Genomic DNA, 22,841 nt, shown 5'->3' on the forward strand with positions numbered 1-22,841 from the left:
AGGGCTTTTCTGGGGTCCTAGGTAACACACATAACAACACATTTTCTTGCTTTTCCCACTTTTAGTGGTTGCCCAAATTCCTTGGCTTGTGGCCCCTTCTCCATCTTCAAAGCAGCAACCACAGTGGAGTTTTTGTCACATCACACCAGTCTGGCACTGACTCTTCTGTCTCACCCTTTTACTTATGGGACACTGGGTCCACTGGATAATCCAGGATATCCTTCCTATCTCAAGGTCAGCTGATTAGCAACCATAATCCCCCTTTGCCATGTGACGTAACATAGCCACAGGTTATGGAAATTAGGATGTACACATCTTTGGAGGACCATTATTCTGCAATATCCCATGAATGGAGATATACATTTGGGAATCAACTGCCTTAGGGTGGTATTTAAAAGCAAGAGCGTGGATGGCATCCTAGAAAGTACTTAAAACAGAAAGAGCCCTAAGGAAAAATCCTTGATGTACACCTGGATTTAAGTGGCACAAGAAGATGATCCTGAAAAGTAGACTGAAATTGGAGGAGGGCAAGGAAAGTATGTAATCAAGAAAGCCAGGAGAAGAGCGGTCCAAGGAGGGAGGCAAATGCTCCATTGAAGTCAGGGGAGATTCAGATGGAAGAGTGCCCATTAGATTTGGCAGTTAGCAGTGGCAGTGACGCCTGATGGCCTGGGGAGGTCCGGAATCCATGCACCTGTCCCCTTCCAAACGCCTGCGATTTGTCTGGGGATCAAGAGTGGAGTACGTCATGTCAGCCTAATGTGAATTGCCATTTTCCCGTTTGGTTCGGGGCGAGGGCTTGCTTCAATTTGTGTCAATGAGAAGTGATCACAAGAATGCGATTTTGGCTGGGACTCCTGGGAAAGATTTTAATGTAAGAATTTGCCAGGCCTTTAGCTTCAGTAGCCTTCTTTAGACCCCAGTGAAAAGGACTCATGGTAACGGAGACTATGTGAAGGAGAAAGGGAGAGAGGAGACAGAGCACGAGAAAGGAGGGGTTGAGAAAGAGAAATTGGTCCTGGTGACGTCATTCGAGCCCTGATCAAGCCAGGTTTAGACTTCTCGCTTTTGGAACCAATACATTTGTTTTTATTTTGCAATATATTTGTGTTTATTTCAGCCGGAGCCAGGCTTTCTGTCACTTAAACCAAATGAGCCCTAACCCACCTAGAGGCCTCTGGAGTTTTTTGCACATGCAGAGTTGGTAAGTAGAGGCTTAAAAATGCATTTCACAACAGAAAAGTAACTCTACTAGAGGATACATGCCTTGGTGACCAGTGTAAGTTAAGGATGAAGCCACCTGGGGATGCTCAGGGAGTGCTCCAGTCCCGGGCCTTACTCTTCTGGGCTCTTCCACTGACTCCGGCTACACCTGCTCGGGGGCAGCGGTACTCCAAGTATGCGCTTCACACCAACAGCACCCGCATCTCTTGGCAATTGGTTAGAAACCAAAATTCTGGGATTTCCCCAGTCCTACTGAATCAGAAACTCCAGGGATTTTGAGGCACAGTTGTCTGTATTTTAATAATCCTCCAAATGATTGTGATGGACACGGAAGTTTGAGAACCACTGCTCTCAGGCTGCTATTTCTGACTCTTGCCACGTATAGTATCACTGGAGGGTCATGTGGGATGCATGTGGAATTCAGTGGATCTTAATGTCGAAGACTTGAGATTTGATTTCCCTGCTGACATTGTAACAGGGAAGGGCTAAATCTGATTATAGGTTGGATCTGTTTCCTTTACTTTAACCTTTGCTTTCCGCTGCTTTCATTCACGAAAAGGAGACTGTCTATCCCTAATGGCCTGCCTCGGGGCACCCCGCCCCTCCGCCTGAATGGTAAACCAAAGTGCCTTTGTTCAGGGAAACATCCGGCCCCTGTCCACCTGTGGATGGCTGCAAGAAAGAAGAAATTAACACATCCCCTCCCCGAGGCTGGCCATTCCAGGCGATATTTGCAAAACTTGTGGTTTGTACTTTACTTCCTCACCACCTCCCCCTCTCTGTGCTATAAAAGAAACTGGCATCCAAACCCCGATAAGACGGTTGTTTTGAGACTTTACTCTGCCATCTTCTCCGTCTGGTCTTCCTTGCCTCAGCACCTCGTCTCCAATTGATTGGCCTGTCGTGTGGCAAGCAGAGCGAACTTGGACTCGGTAAAAACATGGCACACTCAAATTCTTAGCTCTAAGCTCCTGGTTCACTGCAACACCATTTTGTGATATAAAGTTGAGACACAAGTCTGGGTTTCCCTGAAACACCAAAGTACAGAGATTTGTGAGCTTGGGTTTCTTCTCTGAAGACTGTAATAGTCGATTAGATCTCTTTAATCACTGCTATTTAATCCTACTGATGCCTAAGGAAGTGTGACACAGGGACGGAACGTGATGAAGTAGCGTCTCATATTTCCTAGTAACGTGGGGCATATGAAAGTGGACATCGCCTATATAAGATGGGAAATGAGACTCTTCAATTACTGATCCCCATCAGACCTAGGACTTGCCCAGACTGGGAGGTATGAGGGGGTCTGAATTATAGGTGACCCTTAATATTCAAGGGGGCCTGTTTAAGAGATGGAGAAATCTACCGGTACTCCCAAGATGGAGAGGAGGATGATCTTTAGAAGGGCTAGACCACTTTACTCAGAGGTGGGAGGTTAGTTCCTGCTTGTGCCAGGTGCTTTGGCCTTTCTTCTCAAAGCCGAGCAAACGTTAACGTAATGCGAAAATATAGGCTTAAAGTCATGGAGCCCGGGTCTGAATCTTAGGGTTGTCACTTAGTTGCTGTGTGACCTCAGGTACGGAACCAAATCCATCTGAGCCTCAATTTCCCATTGAGAAAATGGGGATCATGATCTTCTATGGTTGGCGTGAGGTTCAGAAGGGATATAAGCAGCATTTGGCACGTACAAGGGACCAGGCAATTTCCCTCTCCTCTGAGCCCCTCTGCGGAGCTCCCACACTCTCTTCTTTCCTTGTGTGCCTAGTGTCCTAATAGCTCTCTCCTGGGTCTCAATTCTTGTACTCCTGCCAGACCTGTCCTCTGCCAAGTTCGCAAGTCTCCAGAACCGCTCTCTCCTCTCCTCCAAAAATCACGTCCCTTTTCAAAGGTAGCTAGGCTTGAAGTGGCCAGCTTCATCTAATTTAAAAAGTTGAAGGTCCAGGTGAGCTTGACTGGCCAAAGCCTCCCAGGAGGTGATGCTGTGTCCTTCCCAACCGCCACAGGAGCAGATTAAGTCATAAGACTCTGAGTTGGCAGGTACAAGGAGATGGTTGGGGCAGGTAGGTGCTTCTGGGACCCCTCTGGTGTGTGCATTCTTTCCTGCCTTCATTCATTCACTCATGCAGTGAACATGTGGTGAGTCTCAAGTGTCTCCAGGTACTGTGCAGGCTGTACGGGATGGAAAGATGACTCAGACAGTCCTGGAATTCAAGAAGCTCGTACATGGAGGGCAGACAGACTCCTAAGCAGACACTTAGGAAACTCCTGAAGGAGAAGAGGCCTTCAGCAAGGCTTGAGTCTTGGATAAATAAACAGATGAAGGGGCCAGGAGAGGGTCTAGTAGGTAAAGGGATTGGCATTACCACTGGCAGAGATCAGACACAGGGTGTGCATGGGAGAGCCCCAGGGGTTCCATCGCTGGTTTGTAAAGCTTGAGAAGATGCTTGAGGAGGAAGCGGAGAGCTAGGCAGAGGCCCGCTGATTTTATCTGAGACGTATGTAGGGAGCCCCTTAAAGCATTCACTGGGCAGGAAGTGGCTGATCAGAGATAACTAAATTTCTAGCTAAAATTTCTTGAGTGCTTACCCCATGCCTAACACTGTATGAAGAGCTTTATGTTAATTGAGTCATTTAATGTAGATCTCCTTGGGTTGAGTGGAGGATGGACTTGGGAAGGAGAGGGCTGGCGGGGGAGCGGCAAGTTGGGGTGACTGACCGGGGAATAGTGCCAGGAACGCAGCCTGAAGGGGAGGGACAGCAGCCGGCTAGGCGGGCGGGGCTGGGTCCCCTCAGGGAGTGCTTCTTGGGGGGATGGTGGTTCCCAGCTGGGGTGAATGGTTTATCACTGGACCCTGAATCTGGAAATCTTGTATATACGCCCCAGGTGTTTTTTCGTTCTTTCCTAGTAGCAACCCTCCCCCAAGCCCCCAACACACACGTATCTTCGTTCCCCAAGCAAATCTCTTTCAGGCAGGGAAGTCCTCGGCGACAGTGGCTTTCTTCATCTGTGCACTGACAGCCTGGGAGCGGGTAGCAGCGGCCGCGCGGCGGAAAGAAGGAGCAGCTGAGCATCCATCCGGTGAGGTCCGATGCCCTCGAAGGCGGTGGATTTCTGCTGTGCCCCCTTGTATACAGCTACACACCCCTTGGCGCCGTCTCCCCTCCCGCATAGGTGACCCCTCTCCGTTCAACCGCTCGGTGGCCGCGCGTCTCCGCTCGGGGCGTTGCCAGCGCCGCCGCCCAGCAGAGGGCAGTGTTGAGACACCAACGGAGCCGGCGCCCCGGGGCTGCGCCGGGAAGCCGAGCCTTAGGACCCACGCTCGCTGCAGGCGCCAACCTGTCAAGCGATTCCCCGGGGAGCCCTTCCAGCCGTGTGACGGTGGCCCGAAAAGGAGCAGGTGACAGGAATGAAATATTCAACAAATCTGTTCCGCAGAATGAAAATGAGTTGTCGTTTAGCATTTTATCATCTGGTGACACACTCTTCCCGCTTAAGGATGGTGCAGGAGCCGGTGAACGTCTGCCGCGTGCCCCCAGCCCCTCTCCCCAGCGCCAAGCACCCTCTCTGGGGGCGCCGCCTGCAGCGGACAAGGGGCAGCGGACCCGGGCCCCGGGGGGGCGGGAAGGCAGGCGGCTGCATTAAGGATGCCGAGGATGCAGGCACATTTCCAGAGGCTGTGATGTAGAAGGCAGCAAAGCATCACAGCCTGATGAAGGAAGCGGAGACGGCAGAAAGTGAGGGGAGACAGGCAGCCTTGCTCTTCCCATTGGCGACAGGTGTCTCCTCCCATACTGATTCCGTTGATCAGCAGGGAGAAATGTTTAGCAGTTTCTTTGTCCTTCGTCATCTCCATTGACTTGCCATTCCTCACCCCTGCTTGTGACTGTGCTGCAGCAGATTCCTGGGCACACCTTCGAGGCTGAAAGTGACCCTGAATCCTTCCCTATTTGGCCAGAAGGGTGAGACTCATTTTGTGTCCATTTTCTGCCTTTTACTGATTTCATTATTTCACTTATTTGAGCTCATCTGAGCTCCCGTTTTCTCAGATGTAAAATGGGGTGGTAATAACAGTTGTTTCATCATGTGTGCACATGTACATAAAGTACAACGAGGTGTCAAAAACACCTGCAGCATAGTAGGTCCTCCGAAATATCAGCCCTCCCCTTCCTCCTCTGCTTCCTCTTTTCTGTCTCCTTTTCTTCAAATAACCTCATCCAAAAAAGCATAGATAAACATGGAGACAAGTGGAACTTTATGACCTCAGTTGTGTTTCAACTCACTTAAGAACAATCGCAGCATTCAGAAAATAGCATATATATAATACATATTTCTTATATTTTATTTCTGTATTCATCTATTTGTTGAATACTGGTGTATTAACCAGTATTTTGACTATATATATATATATATATATCTCATCAACATGACTGTAGGGTCTTTATAAAGCCCCAAGTTAAAAGCATACTTTATATATTGTTTTGGGGACATACCTAATTAGGTAGGCACAACCCATATTTGAGTTCCTTTCCTGGTGATGAGATTGATCATAAGGTCAGCAGCAACCCTTGCAAAAGGGTGACTGAAACAGGACTTCCTCCTTTTGAGAATGTCCCCTTCACAAGATGGAGAGTTTCTCAGTCAAGCTTAAAAGAGAAGGGGCGTTGTTTGTCCATGTGGAATCCCCCAGCCTGAGAGAGGAAGTGAATCACATGTTCCCGATACAAACCCCAAGACAGGCTTAGGGGAATGAGCGAATCACCAGCGAGGGCTGGAAATAACCGGACCTCGGCTGGACCCCTCACTCAGTGAAAACAGAGCTGCCGATAGATTTCCCACTTGTTTTGGCGACAGTTCTATTTCTAGGAAGTTAAAAGAAGCAACAATGGATATTGCTGCTGTGGAATTATTTCAGATCAAAGAGGGAATACTTTGTAATTATAAAAACCTTGGGTGTGAAAGAGAATGTCATCTGAAGCTTAAAGAAATTTCTTAGCATAGTGCTTAGACCAGGCACATATGAATTTAGAAATTTAATTTTCAAAATATCCTAAAAAGATAGGTGTAAAATCTCATTTTTTCTTTTTTAAAGATTTTAAAAATTGCAGTAACATTGGCTTATAACATGATGTAAGTTTCATGTGTACAACATTATATGTCTATTTCTGTATACCCACCAAAAATTTAGTTTCCATTCATCACCATACAGTTGACCCCCTTTACCCATTTCGCCCACCCCCCTGCCCCTTCCCCTCTGGTAACCACTACTCTGTTCTCTGTGTCTATGTGTTTGTTTTCATTTGGTTTGGTTTGTTCACTTTTTTTTTTAATATTCCGCATATGAGTGACATTGTGCGGTATTTGTCTTTCATTTATTTCTTATATAGGTTTCCTTTCTATCACCTTCTGCTTTACTGTTGGGGAACTTCTCTATATCCTCAAATAAAAGGTATGAACAACAAAAACGATACACGAAAAGCAATAAATGGAGAAGTGTTCAATTCCTATTTTCTACCTACATTTTTTTTTAGGGATGAGAATCTTACTGGAAATGGGTGGACTGATGACCATAAAAGGAACCCAACATTAGATCAATGATTGTAAGTGAGGCTGTTATGGGTTCTAAGTTTCTAAGTCTCTGGCCCCAAATGGATTGCGTCTTAGGACGTTGAGAAAACACCTTCATTTTCAACTGCGTCAGTGCTGTCAGCAACCTCTGGGGGACCCTGGACCATGACCCAGGGACTAATGTTGGAATTTTCAAGGGGAAAATAAAGGTATGTGTTCCGTAAACTGGTGAGCCCATAGATAGAGTAGGCAAGATTCTAGAACACATATTTAGAACAGAGTTTCAAAAGGAGAGTTTTTGAGAATTCAAATTCAAGATTCAGCACCCGTTTAATGCCACAATGACCTTCTTTCTTTGTTCGCTGGGTCTTGAATGAATGTGTAAGTGTATTTGGATTTCAGCAAGTGTCTTGCATATTTCTCTTTTCTGTGGACTGGCTCACTGTATTTTAGTTGGGTTGATAACTGCTTGACTGTCCACAGTCCTTCCCTGTCCCCTCTTGGGAGATGTTTTTATCATGAGTTGGATCTGAATGTTGGTGTCATGCTTATCAAATCTGAGAGTGAAATGTAGGACAGTTAAAATCCTAATGACAATATCTGCACTAAAAAAAAAAAAAAAAAATTAAGCAGGTAGCAAAATGGCTTTAACAGAAAAAGGGTGAGACCCAGGCCCTCCTCTTGACCACCCCTCCCCACCCAAAATGACAAAATTACAGGATACTAGTGACGACGCTCAGCAGCAGCACATGTGATAGACTTACTGTACTTAGTTGGCTGAGTGCTTAATGGGAGAACTAATGCATACAGGTTGTCAAAGCCGATTGCGACTCTGGCACCCCAATGTCTGGAAGCACAGAAGTCTAGTTAATGGTAGGATGGAGTCCAGAACAAGAGCGTGAGTGCATGGACCCACCCCTCCTGTATCCGTCAGACCAAATTTAAAGTGGACTCTCCAGTTTTGAACACTATATTTTAAGAGCAACACTGATGGACAGATTTATACATTTGAAATGATAGAGGAATATCGATGTTTAACCAAGAGGAAAGAAGACAGCTGTGTCTGCGTGCCTACATATGCCTACACACGCGTGCGTGAGTGTCATGGTATCTGTCTTCAAATATGAGCAGAGGCTGAGGCAAGAGGGCTGGAAATATGCTGTGTGATTCCAGGAACATTCACGTTGCAGCTCATATGTCGCCTTAGCCCTTCATAACCCCTCATAGAAAGCCCCTCCTCCCGGGCCCGCACTATCTCATCATCCTGTTTCATTTCCACTATAAGGCTTAGCACAAGTTGAAATTTTTGTTCATTTGTTTTCTTTTTTTTTTTTCTCTTTATCCATCAAACTATAATCCCCATGAGGCAAGGGCCCTTCTCTCTTCTTCAATGCTGTGCCTTGGTGCTCAAGCCAATTTACACAGCACAGAGTAGGTTCTTAATCAATAATAGCTGGAAGATAGAAAGGAAGGAAGAAAACATGAATGGATTCCAATGCGCAAAAATAGACGTAGCGCATAGAGTTAGGAAGAGACTAATTCTAACTTAATAAGACATGGGATGTTCCAACAATTGCTGGTGTCTGGTCTTGGAACCAGTGTTTTCTGGGGATGGTTCCCTGTGCCTTGATATATTCAAAGAAAACGTTGCAGGCCAGGACTAGAGTGAGAAATGGATTCAATGACCTCTACAAGCAGGTGAGATTAAGCTAAAAATATTTTTTATATTTAAAATTTCTCCTCCTCTTTAGGAATCCAGCGCTGTGTGGACTTCTCAGCTTAAACCACGTGGATTTGGACCTCCGGCTGCTAAGGCACACTCACGGACACGGGAGAGGGGAAGAGGTGAGTTGGTGGCCACGTTCAGAATCTGTGACCGTCACGCTGCTGGAAATCCCACTTCCTGGGAGCGCTTTGAACTTTTTTCTTTCAGTTTTTTCAGTTGGGGAAGGTGAATAATAATACCTTCCTTACAGACATGTTGTGACCTAATTAAATATTTCAAAAGTATTCCTGTGATGCCCAGATAAAATGCATCTAGTAAAGGCCAAACAACCCTCTTGTTCTCTCTGCAGACACTTCCCTGTAACCGTCCTCACCACAGCACCTGGCGCGCACGCGCCCGTGTGTGTGTGTGTGTGTGTGTGTGTGTGTGTGTGTGTGTGTCCTGAGAGCAGATAAATGTAAGGCCGGAAGTGCTTTGTCAGTGTGATGGGAACCCTTGAAAGACTTGACTTAGCTGCCATGTTCCAGTTTCACTCTTCTCCATTTCTGGTCCAGCAAGACAAAGCTCTGAGCTGCACAGAGGGTCAAGGTCATGGCGCTTAGTACTTCCTGCATTCGACCAGGTGCTCGAGTGGCCCTGGGTAGCTCTGCTGTTCCTTTCCACACTTTTGTAGCTTGATCTCCTGAGGCCGGATGCTGGGGAAACCTGCCTTGTCCCATTCTGTGACCCGAAGTTTCTATGGGTTACGTGGAAAGCCTGGTTTGGATTCTACCCCTGCCCCCAAGGGAGGGTCGGGTAGGAAGCCCGCCCCTGACTCCCATTACAGACCCCAGTTGGGCTGGGCTTCCTCTAATGCTCCAGGGGTAAGGCCCTGGGTCGCTGGGCCCGGGATCCTTGGCTGCAGCGGGCATGTGCCCTCCAGAATGTCATGATGACCCTTTCTTGCCCTGAGGTTCCACCAGAAGCTCCAGCCACTGTGATCTGCCTGTCCCCTCAGTTGTACAAAGATGTGACTCTCACAGGGCCAGCTGGGGCAAATCCCTGGAGTTGGTGTGTAGGCACTGTGGGTGATGCATCCTCTTTTTATGGAGGTCGATACGCTGGGAGGATGAGATTCCGGGGACGCAGAGAGCCATCTTTCCCACCCATCAGACAAGCCATCTGCAGCAGGAGAGGGGGCTGAGCCACAAAGGAAAGCAGAATGAGAAATGGAGCCGGAGAGAGCTGGGTGACGTTACAGGGCCCTGCATAAGCCAGCACGTAAGTTCTCGGGGGTGGGAATCAATGCCCTTCCAGACCGTGTTTGAGCAAATTAGATTTCTGTCTCTTGCACTAAAAAAAATCCTGACTAGTACACTGGCTACCAGGGTTAGAGGAACACAAACTCTTGTACCCACGTGCATGTAACAGGAAGTCAATGTCGAGGTGAAGAGAAGTAAGAGCTGGGCTTCTGAGGTGTTAGTACAGCAGCTTGGGTGAATTAGGAAGGTAGGTTTTCAAGTCCGGTGCTGTTCAGAGGATGTTGGAATAAACCAGAAAATGGAAAGGGGCCAGAATGAGGAAACTAATATTTACTGAACGTTTACTGGCTTTGGACCCTGGGCTATGTTCTTTGCTACGTTATCTTGTTAAGTCTCATGATAATCCTATGAAGTAGATGTTCTCCCCATTTTACTGATGAGAAAACTGAGGTTTAGTGGAGTTAAGTTACTCTTTCAAGCACCCACAGCTACAAAGAGGCAGAGCTTTTACTGAAGTCAAGATCAGTCTGATTTTGAAGTTGTTGCTCTTTCTAGAACCCCCGAGGGCTTCTTAAAGTGAGAGATTTCGTCCTCAAAGAATGCTGTGGTTCCTGTGGAAAGATGGGAAAGTGTGAGGGGGTGGTGGGGAGCAGGGCACGAGGGGGGCCTGTCACGTGACCTCTCACAGGACCGGGCACATATCAAGTGGTTCACAAATATTTCCTGGAAGGAGTAGCTTCCAGTTCTTGCGTTTTTCTCCCCCAGGAAGGGTGAGCCACTTGGATGCAAGCCCCTTCCTTGCAGATTTTCAGATCTGAAATCCTTGAGGTCCTGGTTTATTAAAGTTGAAGGGATGCGACCAGGCGCTTGCAGAGGAGCCGGGGGAGTGTTCAGCTGCCCCTCCCTGTGCCTCATGGACCCGCGTGGGGTAGGGGCGAGATTTCACCCAATGTCTCCCCCACCCCACTGTCTTTCCTTTTCTATTATTTCTTCTTCTTCTTGGCTGCTGCGAGGCTCAGATTCTCTGTAGGTATCTGAAAAAGGTGACTATTAGAGTGAAGAATAACTAGTGCTACCTACCCGAGTGTTTTCCTAGGGGTGGTGCAAATGAATTTTCAAAAATTGGTAAACACTGTTAGCAGAAGAGAGTCTGGAGACCCCTTCTCCCATGGGCCTTGGTTCTTGGTAAGGACGCAAGGAAGAATCTGAGGTCTTACCCGTTGCAAGAGAGTTTACTGAAGATAAGGAGAGAACAGAGGGAACACCTCAAAAGAGAGGTGGGCCAGGCCAAGGAAGGCAATGGCCCCCAAGGACTGGGGTGTAGAGCTTTTTAGGCAAGGTTTCTGCGTAATCCAGGAGGTCATTGATTGATAGTCTTAATTGACAGCTCCAGGTTATATAACAAGAGGCTCTGCTGCGCATGTCCTTCCCATAATGCAGTCTGTTATAATTAGATGTATGTATTCATAGAATATTTATGAACACTTAATGAGCCCAAAGGTTATCTAAGGACATGATAGCCTGAGGTGTGTGCATGCGCCAGAGTGAGGACAGTCCCTCCAGTCGGCCAGGGGGGGTTTTCGGTGCCCTGGCCATTTTGGAGTACTGATGGGGGCGTGTTTGGGGCGGGGTTGGCAAAATGGCTTGGCGGGATTAGGCGGCTGCTGGACATTCCGCCGAGGGGACCACCTCTCGTTGCTCATGGCTAACTTGCTGCCTAACAAGACCAATGCAGTTCTCGGACAACCCTGCGGAGCCACTTGAAATGGGTAGATTTGCCTTTTAGAAATGCCATTTCAAACGCTCACTTATGGACTTTTGATGTCTAATCAAGGGGCTGCCATTAATATCTGAAATTGCAGTGTTTGCGGGAAAGCGGCTGCCTTTCAGAGGCCTGCTGGAAACGTTTGCACGTGGACGAAAGGAGCACTGTCGCAGACGATGGCTTCAGGTGGGGTTTGCTCCAGGCACAGCGGGTGTGGAGACAATCGGAAGTGCTGTTGTGGTTTGTTTTCTGCGGCTGGCAAGGTAGCCATAAAAATAAAGTCCTCCAACAACGAGGATAAAGTAAACGGGAGAGGGGGTTTGTGCCTCCGGGGTGGGGAGGACGGGGACCATGACGGGCCCACGCTCGGGGCTGCGAGTCGACCCTGGAGGAGGGCAGTGGCCTCGGGGTTCAGGGCGGAGGAGGGGGCTGCCCACGGGACCCCTGCCTCATGTCTGCGTGCAGCGTCCCTGCAACATCGTGGGTCCGGGCTTGTCCTGGGTTTCCGGGTGCCTCCAGGATACTGAGGGAAAGGATGAATGTCGGCCACCTGGCGGGCTCCTGAACCCGGTGTCCTGGGGGCATTTCCAGGTAAAATTGCACCAATACGGTTAGAAGGAGTTCAGATGTGCAAAAAAACAAAAACAAAACAAAAACAAAAACCTAGGCCTTTCAAGATGCTTTACAAGCCATTTAAAGCTAGATTCCCTAGGCTTTTAAGAGTGACTATCTGGGGAGATGGAAAAAAAATATCTACAAATCAGAATTTTTTCCTTCTCCACAAAGAAAGCAAAAAAGGAAACCCCAAACAGCAATTCCAAGAGGCTCAGCACCATCCCTGCTTTTGTCATTATTCACAATAATAACATGGAACCTGAGATCTTTTTTCCCCCCTGGTGTAACACGTTACTTTATTTTTTAGGTCAGCAGAAATTGATTTTTGTCTGTTCTGAATGAAGCTGAAATGGAGGAGGCTGTGTTCCAACAACACCATCAGATTCAACAGAGGAAACAGCTTTTCTTTGCCAAACATTCCAAACTCAAAAATCAGAGACGACCATGTCATCCTTCTGGCCTGAAAAATTGTAGCTGCCAAAGCGTATGAGGGCACTGTATCACTTTGGGGGCGGGGGCGGGTAGTTTTAACACATAGCTTGATCTGGCAAAAAATAAAACAAATAACACCCAGAGCAACACAGAGGAATCTAGCCTACATCGTGGTTAGGAACAGGCATTGAAGCTTGACAGCCCTCTGTTCAAACTCAGGATTAGTTAGTTAGCTCTGTGTCCACAAGCAAGTGGTTGAATCTCCCTGCGTCTCTGCTTGGTCATCTAGAAGATCATAATGATGAAACCTCCCTTGTGCTGTGGTTGTGATCATTAGAGATGCTGCCTCTGAAGGGCTTAGCACAGTGCATGGCACAGTCAGTGCCCAGCAAATTCCTTCCCTGCCCATCTCCAAGCGCTCAGTATACTTACAAGGCCCCTACACTATGACTTTGACAACCATAGCTGGAAAGGAGACTTTCCACCAAAACTTCAAAGAGACCTATCTGCCATGGATGTAAAAAAGTTACTATTCCTAAAATGTCAGCTTCCCTATGATAAAAATCACTTTAGAAATTTATGAGGAGGAAATAGGAAAGTGAAAATTGGTCAGGCTACTTACTCCTTAATTCTGATTTAGAGTAGCCGTAAAACTCTAAATATATCTGCTCAGTGCCCTAGCACTGAGGAGGTTTCCATGCAGTTTTCTAGAAATGAGAGTAAATGACTGTGTTCTGGATCAAGAAGCCCCACATGGCAGAGCTTCATGCAGAACCTGGGACCATTCCTCTTTCAGTGGGGATGGAAAACAACAAACTAGGACTCTATCCTTTGCAAATGCCAACAGCTCTTTTGATTTACTTTCCCTCTCTCTCTCATCATCAGAGAGCTTGAGAAGCTAACATGAGAATCAGGCCTCAGGTAGAAATGCCCCCTGGTTTGTGCCAATCACCTCCCCAGCTTGAACGCTCACTGGGCTTCATTCACTGTTGGTTTCTTCTGTTCGAGGACAGGGCAGCTCCTGCTCTGGAGGATTCACAGCAGACCTGGTAGAGTCCTTGTACAGATGAGAATTAATTTCTCTGTGCCCTTCCCTTCCTCCTGGTAGGAAGGGGCTCTTTTTTACATAAACATATTAAAGTAATGGTAAGTCCACATATAAGCATTCAAATGATTTTTAGCCTGGGCACCAAAGCCATTTAATGGAGAAAAAAAATCTATTCAACTGGCAGTGCTGGTATAACTGTATCTGTTTGGAAAAATAAAGAACCTTGTTCCATCTCACACCACACACAAAAACCAACTGAAGCTGGATCACAGATCTACGTGAGAAAGCAAAAATGATTAACCTACTAGAATAAAACACAGATGTATCTTTACAACCTTGAGGTGGGTATATATTTTCTAGAGAGGACATAAAAGCCGCAGACCATAAAAGAATAAACATTAATAAATTAGACTATCAAAATTAAAAATTCCTATGGATTAAAAAACACCATCAAGAAAATTGATAGGCAATTCACAGACTGGGAAGAATAATTCACAACACATACATATGACAAATCATTTGTGTCTAGTATATCAAGAACTCCTGCAACTCAATAATAAAAGAGACAACCAAATAAAAACTGGACAAAAGACTTAAGTATTTCACAAAAGATGATAATGAAATGGCAGTAAGCACATGAAAAAGCACACACGATCCTTCAGGAAATGCAAATGAAAATCATGAGATACTGCTGGACACCCACTATAGTGGATAAAATGAGAGATAACATGCCGCAATCAGAACTTTCATATATTGCTAGCAGGAGCATAAAGTGGTACATCCTGTTTGACAGTGTTTTAAAAAGTTAAACTTACAACTACCCTATGACCTAAGTATTTATCCAAGAGAGATGAAAACAACATGTGCAAGCATGTTGATAGCAGCTTTCTGTATAATAGCCCCAAACTAGAAGTATCCTGCATGCCCATCAATAGAGTGGATAAGCAAACTGGTACATCTATACAGTGAAATATTACTCATCAAAGCAAAAGGAACAAACTCATGATGTACGCAGCAAGATAGATGCACCTCAAAAACATTTTCCTAGTGAAAGAAGCCAGACCTCCTCACCAGCCAAAACCTAAATGTATGATTCTACTTATATAAAATTCTAAGTAAAGCAAACTATGTTATGGTGATGGAAATCTGATCAGTGATTACTTCCAGGGAGCGAGAATTGAGTGGGGAAGGGCAGACAGACTTTTTGGGGCAACATCAATGTTCTGTGCTTGGATGCACGTTCGTTAAGACTGAGTGGACAGTACACTTAAGATCTGGGCATTTCACTGTGCATAAATTAAACCTCAATTTAAAAATGAAAGTTATTGGGGGAAGGTTGTCCAAAGGTACAAATGTTCAGTTAGAAGATAAATCAGTACCAAGGATATAAAGTACCACATGATGACTATAGTTAACTCTGCAGGGTGATATATAGGAAAGTTATTAAAAGACTAGATCCTAAGAGTTCTCATTACAAAGAAAAAAATATTTTTTTTCTTATTTTGGTTTTTCTTTTCATTGTATCTATATGAGATGATGGAGGCAAACTAAATTTACTGTGGTAAACATTTCACAATATATGTAAATCAAACCGTTAGGCTGAATGCCTTAAACCTACCCAGTGATGTATGTCAACTATAGCTCGATAAAACTGGGAAAAAAGTTAAAGCCACAGCCAATTGATCATGGGTTGCAGAAGAGAGCTTTGTTTGTCTGGCAAGCGCTTCCTGCAGAAGACAGAGCAGTGCATAATGAGGGGCTGGATGGCCTGGGCTATGAGGACAGAGCTCCCCTCACAGGTCTAACCTAAAGGGGCGGCAGCAAAAGGAGTCTAGGTTAGAGGGTGGGCGAGGGTAGGAAACAAAGGGGATCAAGAGAAAGACCTCATTGGCCTCTCTGCAATGGCTTCTGACAGACTGGAAGATGAGGGTAGGAATCATAAAGAAATACGCTGCAATAGCATCTGGACCTGACTGGCTACTAGTAAAATTGCTTCCTTTGTGCTCTCAGCCTGTGCTTACAAATGACTTCACTGGGCCGAGTCACGGGCCTAGGAGATGCTCAGTAAATACTTCTCAAATGCGTGTTCTTCTGGAGGGGCCTTCTTCCCCACCTGAACCGACCTTACGTACCTTAGTACCTTAAACGCTTCTTCCTGGCTCACCCGCTCGCGCCGGGGCAGGCAGGAGAAAGGCTGGGATGCAAATGCAGGCCCAAGGAGACAAGGCTGGGCGAGCTCGCTGCAGTGGCTCATGCCTGAGTCTGCTCGGGCTGCCATGACAACCCGCCATGGACACAGCACTCAGACAGCAGACATTCCTGTCTCACAGCTCTGGAGGCTAGAAGTCCAAGATCAAGGTACAGGCTGAATTGGTTTCTGGTAAGGTCTCTGTTTCTGGCTTGTAGACAGAGAGAGAGAAAGAGAGAGAGAGAGAGAGTGCTCAAGCAAGCGAGTTCTGGTGTCTCTTCCTTTTCCTTATGAGGACACTAATCTTATTAGATCAGAGCCTTACTCTTATGCCCTCACTTAACCTTCATTACTTGCAAAGGCTCTATCTTCAAATACAGTCACATTAAGGGGATGAGGCTTCAAAGTATGAATTTTGGAGGGACACAATATTCAGTTCACAACAAGGCCAGAGGAGTGACCTTTGCAAAGACTCCCGGGTATGGGGGAGATTTTCTCCTTCTCTGCTGGTGAATGGCTTTTGGACAATAGCCTCTTGTCTCCATTAACCGAATGGGATTTGAATCAGAGAAAAGCACGTTTATTTCCTCAGCCTCCTGAGCTGTCCAGTCTTTCCACCGGGACAGCCCCTCTCCAGGCACCCAGTCATTTATCAGAAATGAAAAAGCTTGCTGAGAGTGCGAAACGCTGTAAGACAAGGCGTGGGTCTGAGTCCATCAGAGAAAGTCAAGGCTTCGTGCGTTTAACTGATTGCCAGGAGGAGAAAGAATGTCTGGTGTGACAGTCCTCTGGGGCTTTGTCACATGAGCAACAGAAAGAAAAGCGGGCTGTGTCCTGAACAGAGCCCAGAGGGGCAGGAGCGAGCGGACATTGAACCATCGTCTACACTCAGGAAAGGAATTCAGAGTGATCGGGAGCAGCTTGATTTTCCTGAACATTCTCCAAGAATTCTTGGGAGGCCCTCAGAATTATTTATAGCTCCTTTCCGCCTAGGCTTAGGTTTCTTGCTGACACCATAAGTGACTGACACTTACCCAGGCTGGACTTTTTATCTCACTGTTCACTGTCAGTGGAGCTGAGGCTGGCGTGTTTCCATTTCTTCTCTGGCCTGACTGGTTCTGGAAGGAACTGAAAGTCTCCTGCAGAAGCAGAGCACAGATTGGGCTTCAGAGGAGGCTGGGAAGGCCCTACTTGAACGACTCTTGGATTCAGAGTTGTTCAACCTTTAATTTTAAGAAATGCATATTGATGACAAGAATTAATTGCAGTGTCTCTAAAATCAGTATCAGTAGTATGTCAATAAGCCATTAAAAATATCTAAAATCAGTATCTGCTGACATTGTGAGGAATGTTTGCTTTTTCAGCCTTTGTTTTACCCATTATGTTTCCTTACTATGAAAGAGAATCTATATTTAGTAAACAAAGCAAAACAATTACCCCCGCTCTGCCCCACCCCAAACAAAACTAGTTCTACCAGACCCTTCCTAGTGCCAGCCAACTGGGCAGCCCAGGAGAGCATCCTTCACGATTCTTGTAACTTAAGCAAAATAGAAAAAGGGAGGAAGATTTACTTATGCCTTTACCCTCAGGGGTTCTGGCTGTCCCACCCACGCTTTCCCAAAGATTGTGCTTCTAAATTATCTCCTAATCTCTCTCACCAGCTTCCTTTTCCCTCAGATGAATTAATAACCAGGCATACATGACAAAAATAACCTTTTTAATAGGCATTTGCTTTTCAGAAGGGTTTGCTGAGCTCAGTTGAATATTCAAAGGATGAAACTGATAAAACCTCCCTCCTTGACCAAACTAGTCAGTCTCCTCTGAGCTCCTGGCCCAGTTCTTGCCAGGCTGGCACAGCCCAGTCTTAGCAAGGATTCTGCTAAGTCAGCTTAGAATCTCCCCATCCTTGGTGATATTTGACCCAGTTTCTCATCTGCCACCCTTGATATTGGATTCCCCCGACCTGCCTTCAGCAGGAATCCTGTTAAGTCAAGTTAGTAAGACTCCTCCTATCCTTGACGTTGCCTCTTAGTAATTTTTCATCCATCCTCCCTGCTACCTTAGCTAGAAATCCCCACTTCTCTGTGTTGTATTCAGAGTTGGATCTGATCTCTTTTCCCAGGTGTGATGGTCTTGACATCTGTTACAATAGTCTTGAATAAAGTCTTCTTTACTGTTTTAACAAGTGTCAGAGTAACTTTTTCTTTGATAGAATGAGAGTGCTGTGAGGGTAAGAACTTTGTCTTTCTGTTCTGCTGGTGTATCCCCAGCACTGCAAGTGTCAGGAACCCAGAAGTCTCTCAGTGAATGTTTGTTCATAAACAGATGCTGACACAAATAATCTCATTTGCTCCTTTCCTCAACACTGAGGCAGGTTCTTGCCCCCATTTTATAGAAGAAGAAAATGAGGTGGACATGGCTTAGGGGATTTACTTCTTATCTCCCAGCTATTAAGAAACATTCCATGGAGGGATTGTTCTTTGCTCTGTCCTATGTTGCAAATATCTCCTAACGTAAAGGATTAAGAACTAGCTTCGATGGAGGTAAACAATACATAAATCTTCAGACAATAGCAAGAGCTATGTTTACTGAGAATTACCTACATGTAGGCCTCTAAGTATATATTAACTTTAATCTTCTCAGCAACCTAATGATACAGGAGCTATTATTATTATTGTTGTTGTTGTTGCTTTAATAGCTTTATTGGGGTATAATTTAACATACAATAAACTGCACACATATACGTGTACAATTTGTAAATTTGGACATATGTATACACCTGTGAAATCACTCCCACAATCAACATAATGAGCATATCATTCCCCCCAAAGGAGCTCTTATTATTCACGCCATCTTACAGATAAGACAGTTGATTTCATCTGTACGATGTTACACAGCTGCTGTGTGAGGAGCCAGGACTTGAAGCCATGTCTGCAAGATTTCAGAACTGTGCCTCTTCCCACAATATCAGCAACGTGTCTCTCTCCCCCTCTCTCTAGCCCCCTGTTTCTCTCTGTATTTCTGTCTCTCTCTCTCTCTCAGGTATTACTGATCACCCACTATTTGTTAATAGCTCTATATTTAGATGCTCAACACTGACATCCTAAACCAAGAGCAGTGATAAGCAGCAATGACAATTACAGCTAACACGGATGACAAGTCACTCCAACAAGCTCTTTAAATATGGTGCCATATTTAAAGCAATGTGGGTCTTAAGCTCTTGGCATGGCAATCAGGCAGACTCAGCTTTGAACCTCAGCCCCCTCATTTAATGAGCAGCCCTGGATGATCTTAGGAAACTTGTTGAGCCCCTGCCTCTTCATCGGCAAAAGGAGAGTCACAATGATCATCTCAAAGCCGGTGTGAAAACCACACGGCAGAATTACATAGCACAATGCTTGATAACAGCAAGTCTCCAAAAGTCACTGTGATCGTGAAAAGCATCACAGCAATTTTGTAAAAGGGTACAGCTCCCAAAATTTTAAGCAATAATTTTTCTCTTTCAAGACTACAGTTGTTTTTACACAGGTAAATAGATTACATACAAGAGCACATCTCAATTTTCCAAAATTCAGCAAATATTGATACTTTGTGGAACACCAGAAATACAGTATTGTTGGAAAGGGGTAGAGAAAATTGGAAATGGTCAACATCTGCTTAATCTCCCTCTTAATAAGTTTATTTTTAGTAAAAGCCTCTTGAGAAAAAGATATGACTCTCTTAGACAGTAGTTTAAACAAAGCAAAAGGATGTCTCCATCTAGCCGCCCAGGTGTCAGGCCAAGGGTGAGTTTCACAGCCTCCTATTAGCCCCCATTTCATTGGTTTTAAATGCCATGGTTCCATTTCCGCATATAAGCACAATCATCATTGAACAGATCAGCAAGAAATTTGAAAAATATTTTCCAGGTCTTGTGGTCAATACAAAAATCAAGTTAATAAATTATTATTGAAATAAATAGCGAATTTAAATGTTGAAGAGATCAGCAAGTCAAGACAGGAGAGAAATTAATCAGTATAAAGAGTATGGTGGAGGAGGGCCAATTTAAATGGATTTTTTTAATATTAGCAAGTGGGAAATAATCTCCACCAGGGCTATTCACCTCTTTTTTGATGTAACTGAAATCTCATCTTGGAAATCTCGGTCTTCTAGATGCACTCCAGGCAGTGGCCAGAATGCAGGTTGCCTGGTTTGGAAAATTGGTCCTTTGCCTTCTCTTCAGTGAGAGGTGGGACAGTTCACACAACTACTCTCAGTTCACCAGCCCTCCCCCTCCCCGCTCCTCACGTGGCTTCGCTGATGCTCTAGCCCAGGGCAACATGAGACTGAAATAAGTCAGCAGGCATTTGTTCATTCTTTTTAAACACAAGCATGCTAGGGGAGCAGGTATTGTACTAGACCCCAAATGCACAAAGGAATAAAGCCACAGTCTTATCCCACAAGAGCTATAACTTTACCTCTAGCTGGGACAACTAAGTATATCCACCCTAAAAAATAAACAATAGGGTATGGCCAAAAATAACACCCTGTGAATGGAATGGATGCAAAATCCTTTTGTAAGAAAAAAAATTACTCCGAAACTAGAGCCAGGTTACGGTGGGGATGAGAGTCAAGCAAAGCTTTATGCAAGAAGAGGTAGACCTCAAGCTGGATCAAGGGTTGGATTTCATCAGGAAAAATATGATCGAAATACTCAGAGGATGAAAAGCCCCTTCACATTCAAAGTCTTGCTGATCTTTGGTTTCCTCTGTCCAGTCCGCCAGCATCACAACTCCTCCCAACCCACAGCTGTCTTGGAATAGGATTAATAGATTTCATCCATCACTCTAACATATCAATTTGTTCTTAGATTTCATCAGGTCACTGTGTCTTTTGTCTATATTGGCTGTTATCTTGCTGGTTTCAGAAAGGGCACATGAAGAGGTGGGTTGTTAAGAACGATTCTGGTTTTTGGCTCATGCAGTTGGAGGGCTGGTGTTGCTATTCAGTGAAGTAGGGAACGTTGGAAGAAGACCTTATCTAGGGGGAAGATCTTTAGTTTGGTGCTGAGTAAATTGAGTGTGAAGTGGCTTCGAGACAACTGGTGGAGTTAACTATCTTCGAGTGTTTTATTACAGAAGATGGCTATTATCTCTTTTTCATTTTTCTCTCTATTTGCAAAAAGCAGCAAATTTTTACAAAATACTTAATGAGCATGTATTACTTTAAAAGTAGAAAAGGTCATAAAATAATAAAATATGAAAAATTAAAGTTTTAAAAATTAATAATACTCATTGTGAGATTATATTTTATCTTGATCCAATTAGCTTATAAAAATGTAAACAGCCAAGCACCACATTTTGAGGCTTCATTACATAGGATATCTGCAACTCCTGCAACAAAAATCTGGAAAATGTGTAATGGTACTGAAGGGGAGCAGAATACGTGACCCCAAAATATGCCACTTTGACATGTGGATTATTTTGAGCTGAAGGCAGTCAAGACCCAGCAGATTCAGGAAAAACTTTCTCTTAACTACCTAAAAGAATTTAGATAGGGGGCCCGGCTCAAAGAGAGAGCTATTAGCAGAGATAACCTTTATCTGAATGACCTATCTGTATGGCAGGGCAAACATCTAATTAACAAATATCTGCTCTTCTTATTGAATTACCCTCCTCCCCCTTGAAGCGCTGACCCCATCCCATTTCTTAGTTCAGGATGGCATATAAGCTACAAGTGCCCAACTTGCCCTTGGGTCTCATATTCTTATGGGATGCCTGTACTTACATAATTAAATTTATTTTTCTTCTGTTAATCTATCCTATGTTAATTTGATTATCAGACCAGCCAAAGAACCAAGAAGGACAGAGGAAAAAATTTTCTTCCCCATCAGCTCAAACAAACAAAAAATTTATTCCTTGCTCATATAAAGTACAAATAGTGCTCTGAATTAGTGAGCAATCTCCTCCAAGGTTGATTCTGGGAACTGGCACTTTTCACCTTATGCCTCCACCACCTACATTGTGTGTCTTCTAAGGCGGCTGTACTTGTCTGCATCAGTTGACAGAAGAATAGAGAATTTTCCATGAGATATTTATTTGCACTGGGCCTGAAAGTGGCACGAACCACTTCTGCTTGGATTCCTGTGCTCCAGCCCTGTTTGCCAAATATTAAAAACAAGATCTGAAACTATCAAGTGGTTTTCAAGAACTTAATTTCATCTCAGAATAAAGCTCAAGAATATTTAGAAGAAAACAAAAACATCTAGCGTGAAACATGATAAAATTCACAATGTCTAGCATCCAATAATTAAAAAAAAAATTCCCAGGCATACACAGAAACAGGAAAATACAACCTGTAATGAGGTTAAATCAATTGAAACTGACCCAAAGTGACACAGATGTTAGAATTAGCCTAAAACAGTTATAACTGTATTCTATATGTTAAAAAGGTAAGTAGAGAGATGTGAAGAACAAAAAAGACCCAAATTTAATGTCTAGGATAAAACTATAATGTGTGAAGTGAAAAATACACTGTATGATGAACTGGGAGGACTGTGGCTGAGTGATTTATTCCACAACCAGGCTTCCTGCTGGGATTCAAAATGATTTCCTGACCATTATAAGTTACTGTGTCACACAGATTTTTGGGGTTGCTTGATAATAGTTGAAACCATGAATGTTAATTCTTCAATGGTTTGGTGTCCATTTATATTTACAAATGTAAAATTGTACCTGGCCTCAAAGCTTACAATTTCCTTGGGAAGAGTGAACACTCATAAAGGTAGAAAGAGAATAATTGCAACACAGTATGATGAGGTGAACTGAAAATTTCATTCCCCATCTCCCCATAAATTTCCCTCACCCTTTGAGAGCGGAAAGAGCTTCTTTTTTTTTCTGTCTGAGAGGTGTTCCTTCTTAACCCAAGGGTTGGAACAGCAGGAATCAGGGAATTCAGCTTTACTTTCTTCTTCTTGAGGAATTTTCTAAGTTACTACTAGCTTGCAAATCCCTCTGGGCTGTTAACGCCCAGTGGGGACTCTGCTTAGTAAGTCACAGGT

General features: G+C 44.7%; 1 protein-coding gene across 3 annotated transcripts in view; it reads left to right on the forward strand.

Moving 5' to 3' along the window:
* LOC309646914 (uncharacterized protein) overlaps positions 1-15,749 on the forward strand; it is a 172,964-nt gene extending 157,215 nt beyond the window's left edge. The window contains exons 1-4 of one of the 3 annotated variants that reach the window (XR_014255646.1): positions 2,090-5,181; positions 6,751-6,819; positions 8,539-8,632; positions 12,442-15,749. Coding sequence is in view for 1 of the 3 variants with exons in the window: in XM_082433758.1 (XP_082289884.1) it covers positions 8,539-8,632; positions 11,589-11,705; positions 12,442-12,456 (226 nt within the window). In the remaining 2 variants the exon portion in view is untranslated. Of the gene's footprint in view, positions 1-2,089; positions 5,182-6,750; positions 6,820-8,538; positions 8,633-11,588; positions 11,706-12,441 lie in introns of those variants that run through there. The other 2 variants (XM_082433758.1, XR_014255647.1) reach the window with 2 other exon arrangements.
* Positions 15,750-22,841: the final 7,092 nt, after the last annotated feature.

Source organism: Balaenoptera physalus (genome assembly GCF_965194825.1).
Source record: "Balaenoptera physalus genome assembly, chromosome: 17".
Lineage (NCBI taxonomy): Eukaryota > Metazoa > Chordata > Mammalia > Artiodactyla > Balaenopteridae > Balaenoptera > Balaenoptera physalus.